General features: G+C 38.4%; 1 protein-coding gene across 1 annotated transcript in view; it reads right to left on the bottom strand.

The window, feature by feature from the left end:
• HIBADH (3-hydroxyisobutyrate dehydrogenase) overlaps window positions 1-17,892 on the bottom strand; it is a 104,805-nt gene that overhangs the window by 1,118 nt on the left and 85,795 nt on the right. The window contains exons 5-7 of the mRNA XM_082662096.1: window positions 13,415-13,548; window positions 11,759-11,835; window positions 4,497-4,653 (exon numbers count right to left, since the gene is read on the bottom strand). Coding sequence (XP_082518222.1) covers window positions 4,497-4,653; window positions 11,759-11,835; window positions 13,415-13,548 — 368 coding nt within the window. The remainder of the gene's footprint in view (window positions 1-4,496; window positions 4,654-11,758; window positions 11,836-13,414; window positions 13,549-17,892) is intronic.

Genomic DNA, 17,892 nt, shown 5'->3' with positions numbered 1-17,892 from the left:
ACGCCCTTTCTTAGCTGCAAAACTGCTCCAGAGAGAAAACCTTGATTTCTGAGTGGCCTCTCCACTCCTCCACCCTCCACAAAACCTATCTGTTTTGTTTTGACTTCGGCCAGGTGTTCCTATCCAGGTGAGATCACACAGAGAAATGCTTTTTCAAATCTACAGAAGCCTGTAAGCCTAAGACAAACCCCATTATGAAATTAAGCATGATGAAATTATCAATGATGAAAATATCCATTCAATGTCTTAAGTCAACACATATTTAACAACTGCTGTGTGCTGGGCACTGTTCTAAGTCCTGGTGATATGCAGTCATGATAATAAAACCAAGTCACTGTTCTCAGGAACGTACTATCCAGCGTGGAAGATAGACAGTAAAACAAATACTAAACTTCCAGACAATGACAAGTGCTCTGGAGAGAAATAAAGCAGGGTAAGGGGTCAGAAATTCATATATAGCAAGGGGTGGGGTGGAAGGAAGAGAGTTCTGATTGATGAGATGTTTAGGGAAGACCTCCCGAGGCAAAGACACTTGACCTAAGATCTGAATGTGAGGGGGCAGTGAGTTCTTTGGAGAGCTGGGGGAAGAGAGTTTCAGGTGGGTGGAAGAGCAAGGGAAAGGCCCCCTGGGGGGGGCATGGCTTGTATGCTCAAGAAACAGTAAGAAGGCCAATGAGGCTGAACTAGAATAAGCAAGGGGCTGGGGAGGGAATTGACACTGGGGATGGCAGAGGTGCAACATGGAAGCTTTATGATGTCTGGAGACGAAGCTGGATTTTCTTTCAAGTGCAACAGACAATCAGCTTCACAACAACACTTTAACATCTCTGAGCGCTAATGTTTCATTCAGAGAGTTTTGGAAAACTTATTATTGTCTATTGTTTAAAAACAGACAAAAGTTAACATAATGAATCTTTTATAGTTAAACTGTAGTTAATGGTATCCTCTACTGTAAGAATGGAATCTTGTCCAACCTTGAAATATCTGGGGGTAGATGGAAGACAATGGAGGCATGGTTAACTGAAACAATATTCCCCACATTTCATTTGTGATTAAATAAGTGCTGCAAACAAGTGGCAAAACCAAGACTTCCTTCTTACCATTACCATCTTCATTTCCTCCACCAATGGAAAAGCCAACAAGCAATGAAAGAGGAAGACAAGAAGCAAGATGAGGCCTATTTGTATTCTTTGAGGAACACCCTTGATAACGGAGTAGTTACTGATACCATCCACTCAAAGGAGGAAATGATTCAAGGGAAAAACAAGCAAAGTTTAAAGAATGGATTAAATCTCTAGCCTCTTGGATATCTATGATGCTATAGGTGTTAACAGTATTTTGTGCTTACTTGTAGAATTTTCACATGTAAACCCACAGATTTGGAAAATCTACGTAACCTTAAAGTCTTCTACGGCTTTCACTAAAAAGCAAGTTTAATTACTACCCACACACTTCACAAATGTGGACAGCTACATTATTGCTTATACCCAGACAAGCAGATAAGCCTCTTTTGTCAACGTCATTTTGCTGCACATCTGCAAGATGCATTTATGTAAAAACGACAGAAAATCTACATAGAAAGACTGCCTATCATTTTTAACCTAGTAGTATAACTAGAACATAAGAACCTAGAGTAAACACAACATATCGAGGAGAAGACAATGCTATTGAGAAGAAAAGGCTATTAGAGGTTTTCAAAGGGGCAAGTAAATATCCCAAATAAGAGCTAATAAAACCAAAAAGGGGAAGCTAAAATAGCTTTGGTGGCTGCTACCTTAAAGGGTGGACATTCTAAAAAGAGAAAGGTGATTTAGTCTATAAAATCCTAAGTGGCTTGTCAATCCTGAAATGTTAGAAAAGAAGGTATCCTTTGAAGCTTGTAACATATAATTTAAAATAAACAAACACCCCACTTCACTAATCAAATAAAAATATTTATGAATTCTGAGCTCAGTGGGTGGTACAGGAAAAAAATACAAAACAATTGCAAAAGGTTTCAACAAATTAATAGAGGACCAAATCGTTATGTATTACAAGGACACAGGTACACTGGGTGAGTAATAAGAGTGGTCATAATTTTCCATAATTTGTTCCTTAGTGGCCATCAGAAACAGACTTCTAGGTTGTGGGGTTTAGAAGAAAGATCTAGTTTTTGTATTGATTATGTTCTGATTATATACACACTATATATTAGAATTTTATGATGTTAAGACATAGAAATAGGGCTTCCCTGGTGGCGCAGTGGTTGAGAGTCTGCCTGCCGATGCAGGGGACACGGGTTCGTGCCCCGGTCCGGGAGGATCCCACATGCCGTGGAGCGGCTGGGCCCATGAGCCATGGCTGCTAAGCCTGCGCATCCGGAGCCTCTGCTCCGCGATGGGAGAGGCCACAACAGTGAGAGGCCTGCGTACCGCAAAAAAAAAAAAAAAAAAGACCTAGAAATAAATGTACAAGCCTCTACTTCAAGGACACATTAACATTATCTCCCCCAACACAATGAGATCTAATGGTAGTTGAGCAAAATATCTCCTAGTAAGTAAAGGCCTGATCTGCCCAAGCAGGTATGATTGCTTTAATCAATGTAGCACTGATGGGGACTTCTTTAATCTCTATCAATTTCTGTACACAAGTCTAATTAGTTACGGTATGTTTTGCTAACAGCTATCTGAGGTGATGAAAGCATTTTTTAAGTTCCTTTCTAAATGCTTTCATTTTAAGCAAAATTCAGAAATCTTGCTCTTTATAAGCGAAATGACAACTTACAAAGAGCAAAAGAGAACAGGAATGTCCATATGTTTTACTACTGTACTGTCTTATGCTATCTTTTATTATCAAGAAAATAATTTTAAAGGACCTCAACAGGAGCAGATTCTTCCTGGGCAGGGACACTGGAGAAAATGATGGAAGTAAAGGTGTGACGTAGAGGAGAGTCCCCAAATAAAGCCAGCACTGCTTACAGGTTACTTGTCAGCTGCTTCCTCTGTTGGAGCCATTAGCAGTATTTTAGGAACCAAATAAGCTAACAGGTCACAACCCACTTCATACATGTACGTAAAGCAAACTGGGCATAAATGCGATTCTTTCACTCTTCTGTGTGCCCTAATAAACGACCCTGCAGCTTTGTGAAAACAATCCACTTAAGGAGCTACTTTCTGTTTGCAACAAGAGCAACACAGCACAACTTACAAAAGCCTGTGTGGAGGATACGCAAACCTAAATACAAGGTACAGATCGGCATAAAAATAAATATTTTCTTAAATGAAACACGAGGAGAAATAAAACTACAAAATAAGAAACGTAGTTTCAAACATTGCTTCATCCAATAAATATTTAAAGTGAGCCAACAATGCGCCAGGGGTCTAGCTGGAGGGGCAAGGAAGGAAGAGGCAGGCTGAGGGAAGAGCAGGCGTCGAGGGCTGCCAGGGAGAGGGGACAAGAGGCCAAACGAGTTCGGTGTGGCTGAAGCAGAGGAGGCAGGTGGGAAGGCAGAAATGAGCTGGTGAGGAGAGCAAAGGCCTTTAAGACAATGTGCAGAGATGGACTTTAATCTACAAGTAACTGGAAACCATGAAAGAGACTTAACAGGAGAGATGACATAACCAGGGTTTTACATTTTAGGAAGTCCACTCTTTACCGTAGAAAATGAACTGGAGAAGAAGATGAGAATGAAAGGCCAGGAGACCAGTTAAGGGCAGATGTTGTAGAAGCTAAACAAGGTTCAGCCAGGGTACTGGTAGTGGTAGAGAGGGCAAGTGGGTGAATTCAGGGCACAGCCGAGAAGTAGAATGGATGAAACATCCTGGGAAATGAAGGAGAGTAAGCTGAATACGGTATACAACTGTACATATTCTTACTTCTGTCAAAAAGTAAATGGCAGGGGTGTGGGGAGTGGGGTAGGGAATAAGCTCTCACAAAATCTGCAAGTCGTTTGTCTAAAAAGTATTTTCTAACGTTGAGATCACAAATGAGAGGAGGCCAACAATTTGCTTTTCAAATGACTTTATACATAAACGTATACATTCTTAAAGTAGGAAGATGCATTTAGATATCTAGCAGCATGCGAAAGGTCCTCTCTTCTTCTGTGATATGTATATCCAATGTCATTATACTATTAACCGTCGGAAGATGCTTATTACTGCTTCCGTTCTAAGGACTTGGTAAATAATGTAAATTTAGGATGAAGAACAACATTTTACCGGCTCACATTACAAACAAACCCCAGCACAAAAGAAGAATCCCAGCCTATTCTTCTCATCTGAAAGGCCAGGATTAAAAATGAACAAGATAAAAGGTTTTTATCCACGCTAAGTTTTAAATAATTTCCAGTGACTGGGTCACTAGTTTAGTGATCTTGCCTTCTAGGATAGACGTATGATTTGTTACGAGAGGGGAGAAGTGGGGGTAGGCTGAGGTGGGGCGACTGAGAAAGGAGGAAAGGAGAACGAAACCACTAAACATTTCCCCGCTCTCTTGGGTAGTCTCTGCATTTACCATACCTTAGCCATGAGTGTTGTTCCGAATCCACCCTGATAGTTATTAGCCGAGGGAACTCCATCCATCACCCCAGGTACAGGATTATAGGTGTCACTTGACCAACATCGTCCTGAGCTCATATTTAGGATTTTAGCCAAGAGTTTTGGGTCAAGCCCTAACCTGTCAAAGAAGGTCAAAGAAAAGAAGTGTTAAATGCCAAAATATACAAGTCACGTGTGATTATTTACGTGTGAGGATGCTCCATCTTCTCTCTCCATTTATGATATGTCTTCAAATATCTAAGCAGACTGACTAGAATGAAGAATCCAATCTTAAATTATAGGGTATTAAAAGCTAGTGATTAAACATGTCTGAGCCAGGACATTTTGCACTGAGAGAAAACCTTCTGCACTACCCTGCTTTTAAGAAATAACATACGACTGCATAAAAGTATTGTTGGTTTACCACACACATGGGTTTTCTAGTCTTTTGGACATTATTGCATTTATGTGTCACGTAAGAACCTTAAGCCAAGATGATCATCTAAATTCTACAGTCTTTACTCACAAGTGATGTATTTCAGAAAGAAATATTGACAGTTAAATTATGTATCATGGGAGTCCATGTGGATGCATTTATATGTATGTTTATTCCTTTAGCTCTTATGAGAGAATAAATGCAAGAGATGAGCCACAAGCAGTAAAATGAGCTTCAGGGAAGTTATCGTTATAAAAGAAGACATTTCTTGCTGGAAACTTTTCCTTATTTATTAAATCTTCATTAGACATTCTTGCTTATGAAGCAAGTCTGCACAGAGTTGTGACATATGCTATCTATTCAGAGACATGCATTATAGTTCTGGGTCAACTGCTGATAAGGTTACTGATCCTGATAAAACAAAGCTTGCCCAAGCGGAAACATCATTTGTTCTATCACTGAGCTGATGGCATAAACGGCTGTTCAATGTGGACCCAGAAAAAAAGTAGAATTAAAATGCTCTATTACTTTATTCCAAGTATCTTAGTGAAGCCTGGGAAGCACAGTTTTGCTACGTATCTTTGAATCAAGTTTCAAATAAAACCTTCTGCTTTTTCTTAAAACCAATCCCTTTCAGAATTAAAAAAAAAAAAAGATTACACAGAGACACATGTAAATATTAAACGAACTGTGCATTTTGGGGTGCTGTTTAGTACTTGTGTGTTCAAAATTGTCTGTCTATTTCCAGATCAGAATAGAATGACCAGTAAAACCTTTTTCCAATGCTCGAGCAGGGTCTAGGGCTAATAGCCAGGATGTGTACGGACTCACCACATAACACAACTGTTATGTAATCAGGCTTTCAAGGAGCAGCTGTGGTTCAAGCAATACTATATGGCATGCCATGAAGATGAACTCACATGGTAGCCTGTGTTATAATGAGCGGTTTTTACTAAAGATTATAACAGATAAAGATTCCATCTAAATCAGCTGTCATACATTCTGTTCAACTGTACACTGCTGGAAAGAAACCTGATGGTTTCATTCATTCTTTTATAAAGATCCAAGTTTGTTACATGTATAATTTGCTACTGATGCTTCCTTTCCCCTTTCAAATATAATTAGGCTATCAGGATGCTATGGTAACAGATGACTTAGGAAAAGATAAAGTCAATGCACTTAGGCAAAAATTGTGAAAAGTAAAATCACAAATGAACAACTAGTTAATTTGCTATAACTGCAAATATATTGTCTAAGCACAAATATGCAAGAATGTATATGTCTAATGTGCTCTATGAGCAGAGGATATTTTTAAAGACCCCAAAACACTGTCTTTACCTTCCATTTGGAATATAATTCAGGCTTCCTAATTTAGATTTTCTTTTAAAATGGCTCATTACATTCAAAGCAGCAGAGATACTCCCCCTCCTTATAACCTACCAGGTTAGACTCAACAGTGCCTCACAACACTCTTTATTGCTAAAGAAATTCATACTCTGTCTATAATACTCACCAAAATGGGAGCAAAGCTTATTATCCTTTGTAAAACGCTACATTTCATTTTTCTTGAATGTTCAGGGAAAAATACTGGCGCTGATTTATGGAACCCTTTTTGGTGAACATATTACTATTTAGAAGCATCCTGAGGGGCACACACAAAAATGAGGTGGCAGTTGTTATGGGCTCACTTTTCAAATCTGATGCTTCCCCACCATGCTGATTCTCCTTAGGAGATGGCTACTCCCTCTCCAGTCCTCCCCAACCCCCCAACAGCAAAGTGTATCATTAAAAAGTCAAGTTAGAAGTGTTTTGCATTTCATCTTTCTGAGGATTCTTTCACTGGCATATATATAACTGACAGTTAAAATTAGACATGATATTAAAATCAGTTACTGAAGTCCTCTGTCTTCCACTGTGCCCAAGGCTTGTAATGGTCTGAAACCAGCTAGAATACACAGTAATTGTCATTCAGTGAGTCTATCCTAGAACGTCATGCTTCACTGGAGAAGACTGAGTTTCATTTGAAATCAACAAATTAATCCAAGACAGGTATCTGAAAGGGCAAGTTTAATAGGAAGCAGCTACTGGGCTCTCAACCATGATAAAATGTTATTGCTGTTTCCCTGTAAATTGGCTGGGAACATATGATACTTTCTGCATAAGAGCCCCATTGCTGTTCAGGAGATATACAGCTCAAGCCATCAAAAGGATGACAGTCTGTCAGTCCCCATAATAACTTGCCACTGGATGTGGTTCGAGAGTGTGCGCATGCATGCATGTGGCTTTACAATTGCTGGAATGTTCTCTGATATAAACAGAATGAATTCATTGCTCTGACCGCATATATAACGCAACTCAAATAAACGTCACTGTGTCAAATCTACTCACCTTTAAAACACAAGAATTTTAAATGAACTTTTGGGAGAAGTAAAAATGATGCATAAACTATAAGAAAAATTAAAGAGAAGCCAAGTGTTTGCCTTCACTGTAACCAAGGCTTTTAAGGGCCAAAAAAGTTTGTTCACCTTATAGTCTCTGTAAGTATCTATACTGTCTGGTTTTATGTAAGAACAAAGCAAACAATGTCCCTAAACTGAGATGTTTGTATCACAGGAACCGATCTGGAAATGAAACATCTAAGACTATGTCAACTTAAATCAATCATTCTGTTATTCACCAATGTTTACGCAGACCTGCCATCTAAGAAGAGGCTGTGCCTGCCCTCCAGGAGTGGGCCAGTTAAGACACCTGCCCAGTAACGTTTACCTGAGGCAGGGGAAGAGCCCCCCGATCCCCACCTCATTCGTCTGACAAATCTTCATTGAGTGCCTATTACATGCCAGGGATGTTCTTAAGATAAAGTGGTGAGGGATTTCCCTGGTGGCGCAGTGGTTAAGAATCCGCCTGCCAATGCAGGAGACATGGGTTCGAGACCTGGTCCGGGAAGATCCCACATGCCACGGAGCAACTAAGCCCATGCACCACAACTACTGAGCCTGCGCTCTAGAGCCCACGAGCCACAACTACTGAGCCCGCGTGCCACAACTACTAAAGCCCACACACCTAGAGCCTGTGCTCCGCAACATGAGAAGCCACCACAGTGAGAAGCCTGAACACCTCAACGAAGAGTAGCCCCCATTCTCTGCAACTAGAGAAAGCCCGCGTGCAGCAACGAAGACCCAATGCAGCCAAAAATAAATAAATAAATTTATTTAAAAAAAAAAAAGATACAGTGGTGAGCAGACAAAGCTCATAGAGCCTGCATTCTAGTTGGGAAGACAGACAATAAACAGACAAATAAATATATAATGCTAGCCAGTGAGAAGTGTTATAAAGAAAAAAACATTAACGTACAATTCAATTCAAATACCAACCACCATCACGTCAATAACTACCATGTATTGAGCACCTACTATGTATCAGGCACTGTTTTAAAAGGTTTACATGGATGATTTAATTTACTGTTCACAACAGATACTACTGCTACTGTGGATACTATTATTTTTGTCATTTTACAGATGAGAAAAGCTTAAGTCTGTGGCAGAGCTGGGATATGGTCATCAACAGACACCCACACTCACTGCCCTGAGTCTCACTGGGTCATATGGGTAGTCACTTAATCAGCCAACATGATGGCATCCTATCAGTTTAATAAGAAATTGGGCCAAACCTTTATTATAAACCTTTTGCCATATGTTATATCTATCAGGGTATACAACTAAGAGGTTTCAGTCATCACCTAAATGAAAAGGCAACACCTTCTTAGGGAAGTAACCAGGAAGCTAAAATTATGCTTGTGGGAAAGTTCTCATCTTGAACGGCCTTCCAAAAGTTTGACTGTTTTAAGCTTCTTTTGGTGGAAGGAGACAATATGGCTGTTGCTAGAGGGGCCTGGACCCTGTTGGCAATGCAAACAACTTGTTATACCGCCCATATTGAAAAAAAAGCAAACCAACAAAAAACATAATTTCTGGCAGAACAAAAATGAAAACAAAAAAACAAAACTCATATTACCAATGTTATTCTTACGTGGTGCACGGGAATAAAACCTCTCTAACGCAAGTAAGGCCCTTTCAGTACCATAAAACTATGTTCTGAGTCCTAAATAGATCCCAATTAGAAGGCAGAAAGTTCTAGTAAAAAAGAATTTCTAAATATGTTGTATACCAATATTTTTTATGCGTTACTTTTTTATAGCATTTAAAAATCTAACATCCATAAACACTCATTGTAAAAGATCATAGGGTCAACAGTTTAAAACTATAAGGTTTTATTCTTCTATTTATAAAAGGGAAACGTCAGTGTTCAAGAAAATACACTGACTTATGAGAATGAAATTAATCAGAAACGATCACTTCATGGGAATAGGTAACTCAATTTGTAAATGTTGACATTAATTCTCTAAAAAAATTTTTACTTCAGAGTGAACAGAATATAAATGTGGCTGAACCACTTCGATGCTATACTACTTGGTGGGAATTTACTACTTGGGAATTTATGCTTGCTGATGCCAATTTTCTCTTTCACCTTGCAATGCTCAATAAATCGTGGCCGCTCTCTATACTCTATTAGAGAACATTCCTGTCATTTTAAACCATGTCTGTAAACCATGGAGAAAAGACAATAGCAGAAGCAATCATTTTTAGGACTTTCAAACCACTGAGAATCTCTGTAAGATAAACCGATAAAATCCTAATGTCATGAAAATAAGCAATTCATTAGTACAATGTAGAGCACCATAAACTTACAAATTATTGTAACAGTTAAGTAAAAACAATGAGTTCCTGCTTTGTGTTCAGACATGTGTGTGTGTGTGTGTGTGTGTGTGTGTGTGTGTGTAAATATTTCATTTACACACATATACATCAGTAACAGTAATAGAGTTTTGGAAAAATTAAACATTGAAAGTTTCATATTTCTAAATATTGTTTTTGTCATAGTGGATCAAGGCCAACAATAAGGGAAAATCTATTTATTGCTTCTGCTCTTAATATTGCTGTTTGGAATTTTATCACTTTCTTTTCTCTTTGATAATAAACTTACTCTAGTAGCCAATGTATACATTTCATTGTATACATTTTATTCATTTGATTCAACTGATTTTCATACTACTCTTCATTAGCTGGCTTTTGGAGTTAGACTTCCATAAGCACTTACTGTACAAAAACTTCATTTTAGAATGATCATCTAATAAGACTTTTGCTAGGAAAATTATTTGAGGAATGCTAGAGGATGCCTAAGGAACATTCTGATCCAGTGACGTTTAAAGTAAGCAGCAGAATATAAAATAAACTGGCAAAAAGAGAGGAAAACTTCAGTATAGTATAACCTAGGCTTTTACTTTTTTTATTATATACTCATTTATATCCAGAAAAATGAAAAAAAATTCTAAAGATGCAAATGCATACTAATGCTCTAATCCTACTGTCAACACCAATTAATTTTGTATGCAATTTTGGTTCCAGAAATTTACATTTTCCTCCTCCATAAAATTAATCTAGAGGATGAACATAAAAACAAGTTACTAGTAACCGGTTTTTCAATTATGATAAGTGACCCATAGCCTAAACTGGCTACAATACAGACATAACACCCTGAACAGCTTCTTATATACCACCAGTTTTATTAAGGCTTTGTACAAATATGCCTTACCATCTTACAGACATTCAATTTTAAAATGTAAATGGTACAGGATATTGATAAACCAATTAGCGCTGATGCAAAGCAAATTCCTCTTTTGTCTCAATTACAACATGACAACTTAATAGGTCAAGACAGTTTAACATCTGAGACAAGGGCAATTCAATAAAACAACAGCATCTTGATATGGTAATTAAGAGGAAATGTGAATCCATTACTGTGTTTTAAAAAATATCTCAAGCACTTTGGCTCTTTTTATTGCTTTCATCAAAAGCTATGGTATGAAACACTACTCTGATTTGTGATATATTTGGCAAGCAGTTTGGGGACGTGTGAAGAAAACACCTCAGTAAAAGCATCTTTCTCATTAAGCATTTTCTAAAGTAAGAAATGTATATTTATTATATTCATGAAATGCAAAACACCCCAAAAATTAATTAGGTGATTAATCATATGTAGCATTCCTAACCCAAAAGATTAAAGGCTAAAATTAAGACATTAACCTTAAGCATTCTAAAGGATGATCACCATCGTAGGAAAAACTGAATTCCTGAATCACTTTCAGCAAAGTATGAATGCCATTTTATTTCAATGAAAAGATATATCCTTAATGTAATGTAACAGAACCCTAGGGAAGTTAAAATGAAAAGAGTTATGCATACGAGTTTCGGCTTTATGAATGCCATCCAGTTTATCCTGAGAATAAACAACCAAGAACCCTTTTAGTGTAGATTTTGGGGACTATATTTAAAATAGATACATAAAACCAGTCACATGGTAGCATAACACCTGAATTCACTATACATTAAAACTGTATTTTATACAAATGTGTCCTACACTGCCAGAGATTGTTTAAATTTTATAGTAAAAGTGTCTCTTGCCTTTCGACATAATAGAAGAAATGGAGCTCCCATATAAAAAGGATAATGTAACTTCAAATATAAAGCACAATACATTTTATGGCTTATGGCAGAGAGCATTCATGCTCTCCAGGGTCCTATTGGTCGTCCAATAAGCAAAGTCTATTAAAGTTCAATAATGAAATACTTTCACAATGTTCCTAGATCAACTGATTTATCTCTCATGAACATTTGTTTTCAACATCAGAAAATCAAAACGGAAAGCTCATAAAAACTGTTAGTATATGAAAATGTACTATTCAACAAACCTGATTCCCAGATTCATAGCTTCAGCGGTTCCAATCATACTAATAGCTAACAGCAAGTTGTTGCAGATCTTCGCAGCCTGAAAATAAATTGAGTACATATTAAATATCTTTATTTTCAAGCTATAACTCACAGGAAGATTTCTTCACCCTATTCCACGTTTCTAAAAGTAAGAGCATCCAACTTTTGATTCTTTCAAAGGAGGAAAGGCACTTGGTGCTGCAAGCCTCCCTCTGAGCCTAACACAAGATCCCAGAGCAGACTGGGAGGGGGTCCTCTTCCCCTAGGGAAGAGTTCTGCGGTGTGGCGACTGAGCTACTCCTATGGGCGCAAGCACACCAGGGAATACTGATTGATGTGGCACAACTGCTCCTTCAGGAATGAGGCTGACATTCTAACTAGGGAAACAGGAGTAACACACCAAATGAAAAGGCAATGAACAAGCAAACACAACTAAGTGGTAAACTGTATGGTAGAAACTGTAAGACAGAGACAGGCGTTCAGAGAAACCAGATCACTGAGGGCAGGTGCGGAGAGGAAGCAGAACCTGAAACCATCTCTCAGAAGGCCAGGCAGGATTTAAATAGGCAAGAGAGGGAAAGAAGGAGAGCAGGGAAAAAAATAAATACGCAAGGGCATGAGATACTCCTGAGAACAGTAAGAAAATGGACTCATGTGCAGTGGTTTTAAGGAATGAGGAGAAGTTTGATAGTTAAGACTATGTCAAGAGCTACGGAAGCTAGTGTCCACATTTGACGTGGTACGAAATAGGGATCTGTGCAAAGCGTCAGATCTGGGAAACCTATGATGATACAAGCATCTTGATGGAGTTGGTTTTGGTTACAATGTTGGCAAAGTGGTAAACCTGGTATCCAGAGATCTACTAGGCCCAGTGAACAGTAAACAAGGTGTGAGATAATGAAAGATTGAACCAGGTAATGCGTGGAATGAACAAGATAGCCAACAATGAGAGCCACTGAAGCAAAAATCAATAGAACCTGGAGACTGACTGGACCAGGGAATGGAGACAACAGATATATCTAAGATCACACCAAAGTCCTGAATAAGATAAAGCTGGTACCAGTGACCAGGACAAAGCAGGAAGAGGAGTGAGTGATAGTGTGTGTGTGTGTGTGTGTTGGGTGGGAGGGGGACAACCAGTTTAATTTCAGAGTTCATTGTAGTCATTCACCTCTACCTGATCAGAGAATCGATATAACACATTTCTTAATGAAAATGATCTGGTTTTTTAAGAAAAAGATTAAAGGGCATAGGTTACTTCTACCCGACAGTACTACAAATAGAGCTGTGGTGAGCAGTTACAAAATTAGAGGGAAGATAACAGCAAATCAGATAACACAAGCACTTCATATAGAAGCCATTTTAAGGATAATTTCTGTGGTCACTGGGATAAGTATGTCAAAGTTTGAAATGATGGAACTTTTGATGTCTTTTTAAATTACTGGTTTATCTCTGCTTACTTCCAACAGGAATGATGGAAAACTAACTCATTCCAAATTAATTTTAGAAAATCTGAGCAAACGAAGAATCCACAGATTGAACAGAGTAAGGAGGAATCAAATTGTGGTCAGGAAAGAAAAATGAACATTAGCTGATTCTATATCATCAAGTCAGTGTCACTGCTGTACAAACGTTACCTGCCCAGTCCCAACGGCTCCACAATGCACCACATTGGAGCCCATGCACCCCAGAAGCTCTTGGGCAGCAGCAAATTCTTCTTCGACTCCTCCCACCATAAACGTGAGGTTCCCAGACCGAGCAGCTCCCACACCTGAATAGTTTGGGGGGTAAAGGGATAGAAGAAGAGGGTTACATTTCTTCAAGTGTTTAAGTATATTATAAAATTAGAGAAAATCCTCAAACCAAATGAAAACACCTTGCCTCCAAGTTATATTTATGTCAGGCATAAGCCTCTCTTGGAATATTTTAATTGTCAAGTATCATGCAGGTTACTTATAAGCCAAAGGGGACATTCAGATTCAGTCAAACTCTGCATTCATCTCAAATATTCTGGCACGATCATGGAGTACCATGGGGATTTAAAATGTGAATTTTATTATTCCCATGCATCTCTTATTCTCCTGAGAAACCTATTCAGTAATAGAAAGTATATTAAAAAGATGACCTGTGCCCTGACCAGCACGGGAGCAGCCAGAGGGGTCAGCTGCCCGAGTCTGGATCTGGGGTCTCTGGCTCACTCGCTCGTTCTCTGCACACTATGTACAGATGAGATCTACAAAGAGAGGGACTTGTCTCTTTCTCCCGTAAACAAGTAGGCGTTTCAGATGGAAAGATTCTTTGTAGGTAAAGATTCTTTAAGGTAGGGCTTCCCTGTTGGCGCAGTGGTTGAGAGTCCGCCTGCCGATGCAGGGGACATGGGTTCATGCCCCGGTCTGGGAAGATCCCACATGCCGCGGAGCGGCTGGGCCCGTGAGCCATAGCTGCTGAGCCTGTGCGTCCAGAGCCTGTGCTCCGCAACGGGAGAGGCCACAAGAGTGAGAGGTCCGCGTACCGCAAAAAAAAAAAAAAAAAAAAAAGGTTCTTTAAGGTAAAGAAAACAGTTGCTTAGCTAGACTGATTACTCTGATGTGCACTTTCTAATATTATTTGATTTTTCTTTTCCCTCCTGCTATACAGGCACACATAGCTTGAAGATTTTGTGGGGTCAGTTCCAGACCACCCCCATAAGGTGAATATTACAATAAGGTGAGAGTCACATGAATACTGTAGTCTATTACATGGGCAATAGCATTATGTCTATAAAAACAATGTACACATCTTAATTTAAAAATTCTTTACTGCTAAAAATGCTAAGCATCATCTGACACCAAGGTTACCACAATATTTGTCTTTTTAAAATAAATTATTGAAGTATAGTTGATTTACAATGTCATATTAATTTCCACTGTATAGCAAAGTGATTCAGTTATACATATATACATTCTTTTTAAAATTATTTTCCATTATGGTTTATCACAGGATATTGAATATAGTTCCCTGTGCTATACAGTAGGACCTTCCTTGTTGTTTATCCATTCTATATACAATATAATAGAAAAACCCAATATTTGTGAAGAGCAATAAAATGAGGTATGCCTGTACACCTTTTGGGCAATTCATTCTTAGTGATATGTCAGGAAGAAGAAATAAACTTTAACATTGGTTTGGTCACTCCTTAGCAAAGGTTTGATGTATGTTCACTAATGGAAATGATTGGAGAAGCAACTTCTACTTCAGCACAGAAAATATGGCCTAGACTTGTCTTAAAAAGGAAGTGGGGGGGAACTTCACTCATCTAAATTTTTATTAACTATAAAATAAAACCAAGAGCATTATTACTACTTTTAGCATTAGAGAAATCTTCATTTATAATTTTCAAGTTAGGTTTTGTTGTTCACAACCAGGAAAGTGTGTGGAAGAGCTATATTAGTACAATTTTTGCCTTTACAACTTATTTATAGTACAGCTAGGAATAAAGAAACCATAACTGGGGCTTCCCTGGTGGCGCAGTGGTTGAGAATCTGCCTGCCAATGCAGGGGACACGGGTTCGAGCCCTGGTCTGGGAAGATCCCACATGCCGTGGAGCAACTGGGCCTGTGAGCCACAACTACTGAGCCTGCGCGTCTGGAGCCTGTGCTCCGCAACAACAGAGGCCGCGATAGTGAGAGGCCCGCGCACTGCGATGAAGAGTGGCCCCCGCTCGCCGCACCTAGGGAAAGCCCTCATGCAGAAACTAAGACCCAACACAGCCAAAAATAAATAAATAAATTTATTTTAAAAAAAGAAACCATAATTGTACTATGTATCAAACCTGGCCATTCGAATATACACAGCTGCAAGTAATGGCCTACTTTTGAATTTAATTTATTCAATGAATACACAGTTTTTAATACATAAAAAGCCAAATGAGGAGATCCTTATTTCATTCAAATTGTGAATATTTTGCTACTGCCAAACCAAGTAGCCTTTCTATTTTACAGTTCATGCTATTTTTAACTAATTATTGAAAGCAAAAGAAGTCAGCATTATGTCAGCCAAACAGTGTTGGTAGAGGAAGTGCCCACATGTTTTGAAAGCCTGAGATGCTTATATATGGTTAAATTACATTATTTCACAATATTTTCAGACACTGTGGAACTGGTTATGTACAAAAACCCAATTATAAGAAATGCTTTTAATTAACTCATCTGTGTCATTTGAACATTCTGATAATGTTGAAGTTTAAGTGACTGTCATTTCATCAGTTTCTAATTTACTTCACCAAGATGGTGGGATCATTAATGTTTTACAATTATTTTTGCTCAATTTCTATGGCCATTTTAATTTGAACCACATAACCAACCTCACTCTAAATCCTGTTGCTCCGACCTGGAGAAATTATGTAGATGATATAAGTCAAAGCTTACAAACAAATCCAGCACCATCCATCATAGGTCAATAGCTTTGTATCTAGATTACAGGCTGCTAAATAGCTTCAGAGAGTCATTTATTAAAGGAAAATTAATGCCGACAATGGTTCTCAGCTGGTTAATCTTTTGACAGGTGTACTTTCTCACGTGTTCAAACATGCACTTCAAAAAGAAGAAATAAGTTACTTAAGAGAAGACCACAAAAGAATAATTCATCTTTTAATTCAGAAGTCTGTGGTATTTCCACTCCTTCCTCCGCTCATTATGGTGGTATAATTATTTCCAGCTTTATCATAATCTACATTCAAATGTAAGCGTCTGACTAACCTGGGTAATTCTGAAGTTTTGGCATTCCCTGGGACCAAATTCTAACTTTCCATGCATATTCAACCATATGACACTATCAAGGCTAGTCCCATTGCAAAGGCAAAATTAAGAACTAAGTTATCCCCAAATAAATGCAACCATTTTGAGCTTTGAAATAACATATAGAAAGCCAGAACGCTAAAGCTGTGTTAAGACATCTCATGGACTTCAGAAGACATTGTATAGAAATATTTTGATGTCTATGAATAAGAAACCATAAATTACACTGCCATGCCATTTTAATTCAGGTCCACTCCCCAAAATAGGAAAATATAGAATATATAATTAGGCAGCTGAAAGAATATTGGGAGAAGTATTTATTTTACCTTATATTTTAGTAATTGTACATACAAAACCAAAATATGTCCTGTGCTTAATTTTATTACAGCATTTATACACCTTATTAAATTAAAATCTTTGACTCTCTTACCCAATTCCTCTGTGACACCATAAAGCACTCACAAGGTGAGCATTGGGCCATGTTTATGTCAGCATTCCCTTATCTGTCACAGTGTGTGATACATTCAATAAATAGTTGTTCAGTAAATTAATTTATGAGCATGGAACAAACAGTAAAGGATCTGGAGATGAAATATCTGGTTTTGGGATGTGCTGGCTATGTTATTTGTTATTATAAACAAATTACAAAACTTCTCTGAGTTTCAGTGTATAAAATAGGAAAAGCATTAATAACTTCTTCATAGAGTGGCTGTGAATATATGATGCTGTAAAATATAAAATGCTATTTAAATGTAAGGCCTTACTACTTTATAACCTGAATCTGCAAAGTGGGAGTTTTATCCTCACCTATATAATGCGTTGAGTCCTTTCCTATTTGGTTACCTAAGCCACTGTCTTTTCCAGGATAATTTTAGCCTCTCTGGCTAAACACTGGCTGGCTTGAGCCAATCCTATAAATAATGGAAGCAGGCTGGTCCAGATTAAGAAATACAGGACTTCCCTGGTGGCGCAGTGGTTAAGAATCCGCCTGCCAATGAAGGGGACGTGGGTCCTAGCCCTGGTCCGGGAGGATCCCACATGCCGCGGAGCAACTAAGCCCATGCACCACAACTACTGAGCCTGCGCTCTAGAACCCGCAAGCCACATCTACTGAGCTTGCATGCCATAACTACTTAAGCTCGCGTGCCTAGAGTCCATGCTCTGAAACAAGAGAAGCCACTGTAATGAGAAGCCCGTGCACCGCAACAAAGAGTAGCCCCTGCTCAACACAACGAGAGAAAGCCTGAGCGCAGCAGTGAAGACCCAATGCAGCCAAAAATAAATAATCTTAAAAAAAGAGAAATACTAAAGTGGTCCATAGCCAGTGATATTAAGATTA

Source organism: Grampus griseus, assembly GCF_964374135.1.
Source record: "Grampus griseus genome assembly, chromosome: 9".
Classification (NCBI taxonomy): domain Eukaryota; kingdom Metazoa; phylum Chordata; class Mammalia; order Artiodactyla; family Delphinidae; genus Grampus; species Grampus griseus.
This window is presented reverse-complemented; position numbering and strand designations above follow the sequence as displayed.